The sequence below is a fragment of the Nerophis lumbriciformis genome, linkage group LG33, assembly GCF_033978685.3.
Source record: "Nerophis lumbriciformis linkage group LG33, RoL_Nlum_v2.1, whole genome shotgun sequence".
Classification (NCBI taxonomy): Eukaryota; Metazoa; Chordata; class Actinopteri; order Syngnathiformes; family Syngnathidae; genus Nerophis; species Nerophis lumbriciformis.
The window spans coordinates 17,195,001-17,196,475 of NC_084580.2; the positions used below are offsets into that span (position 1 = coordinate 17,195,001).

Genomic DNA, 1,475 nt, shown 5'->3' on the forward strand with positions numbered 1-1,475 from the left:
AGACCAGGTCCTGACGGGCCTGCTGGGCTTCTCGGTGGCGGAGAAAGGCGCCATGAGGCGAGACCCCGCCCGCAGGGGCGAGCTGGATGCCGGAATGAGGCGATGTCAAGAGGAGCTGGTGGACATGTGCTGCCTCATGACCATCGAGGTGGTCGCCGAGGGCAGCAGGAGAGCGGTGGTGACCCGGGCCGAGCCTGTCAACGAGAGGGTCCATCGGGGGCTGGAGGCGAGGGTGAGAGACAGGAGGAAATGAGAATCGGTGGGGGAGGCTGTAATGAGAACAAACTCACTGCTGGATGTGAAAATGAGAAAAGCCAAATATGGCATTTTACATCAGCGCAAGCCTTAAAGATGTTTTTTAATGAGACTTTTTTTGGTGGGGGTCTGATGATCAAGCTGTCCTTCTGCTTCCAATCTGGAGGAGACAATGTGTGAACTTGAAGTCCATGCTGCAATGCAGCCATCTGCTATATGTGAATATAACATGCTGTCATTGAGACCACGCTTCATTCATTTATTCACACTGATATTTTGTGCCCTCCATCAGATATCAAAAAATTTTGAATTTTAACTAAAGCCAGGCCAAAAAGAATTTGCAATTGTAAAGAGTATTTAAACCTATACCATCTTTGGAGTGGAGAAAACGGAAGCGGGTTTATATTCAGATTGCAGTAATGAATTGGCGGCTTTGCATTCATTCATTACCTCTATTACGTGTGCCTGGAAAATAATTGAATATCCAAGGGCAGCGCGGGTCTTCAATAAAGTCGCCCCGGGAGGGAAAATAAGAGGAAAGGGAAACGAGGAAGCAGACATGATTTTCGATTCTTTCTGTTCATTACACAGCTCCTCTGTGTTTTTGTCCTAATGGCTTCATGTGGCACTAATGTTTACGCTTTGTTAATATTAACTGTATGCAGTTGTTTGAAAAGTCGTCTTTCTTTTCTTGTTTTAATCTATTAAAGATTTGCATCTCAGTGGGTCCCACAACTCCTCAAGATTGTATGAAAAGCAAACAGTTTGTTTCAAGGTTTGAGTCAGTGCCGCCTCTTAGGAAACACTGGAAACTAAAAGGTAGCCGCTCTGACGAAGAAATCACTATATTTTAAGTGTTTGTTGAACTTTGCAATCATTTTTTAAATTCATTTATGTACAGTTTGTCAGTGTGTACTGTGTGTGTGTGTGTGTGTATGTATAAAACATGTATATATTTTACATACATATATGTATGTGTATCTATATACAGGTATGTGTATGTATGTATGTAAGTATATATGCATGTATGTATGTATATACATACGCGTGTGTGTGTGTGCGTGTGTGTATGTATATATACATATATAAATTATATACGTGTATATAGATATATATATAGATATATACATGTGTACAGTATATATATGTGTATATATATACATATATATATAAGATGTATACATACATATATATATACATATATGCGTGTATATATATGT

At 40.4% G+C, this 1,475-nt stretch overlaps 1 protein-coding gene across 3 annotated transcripts in view; it reads left to right on the plus strand.

Moving 5' to 3' along the window:
- rmi1 (RMI1, RecQ mediated genome instability 1, homolog (S. cerevisiae)) overlaps window positions 1–1,168 on the plus strand; it is a 19,872-nt gene extending 18,704 nt beyond the window's left edge. For 2 of the 3 annotated variants that reach the window (XM_061928748.2, XM_061928749.2), the window contains exon 9: window positions 1–1,165. This exon is cut by the window's left edge and continues 663 nt beyond it. In XM_061928748.2, the coding sequence (XP_061784732.1) occupies window positions 1–253 (253 nt within the window). In that variant the 3' untranslated portion in view covers window positions 254–1,165. The other variant, XM_061928750.2, reaches the window with a different exon arrangement.
- The last annotated feature ends 307 nt before the right edge of the window (window positions 1,169–1,475 follow it).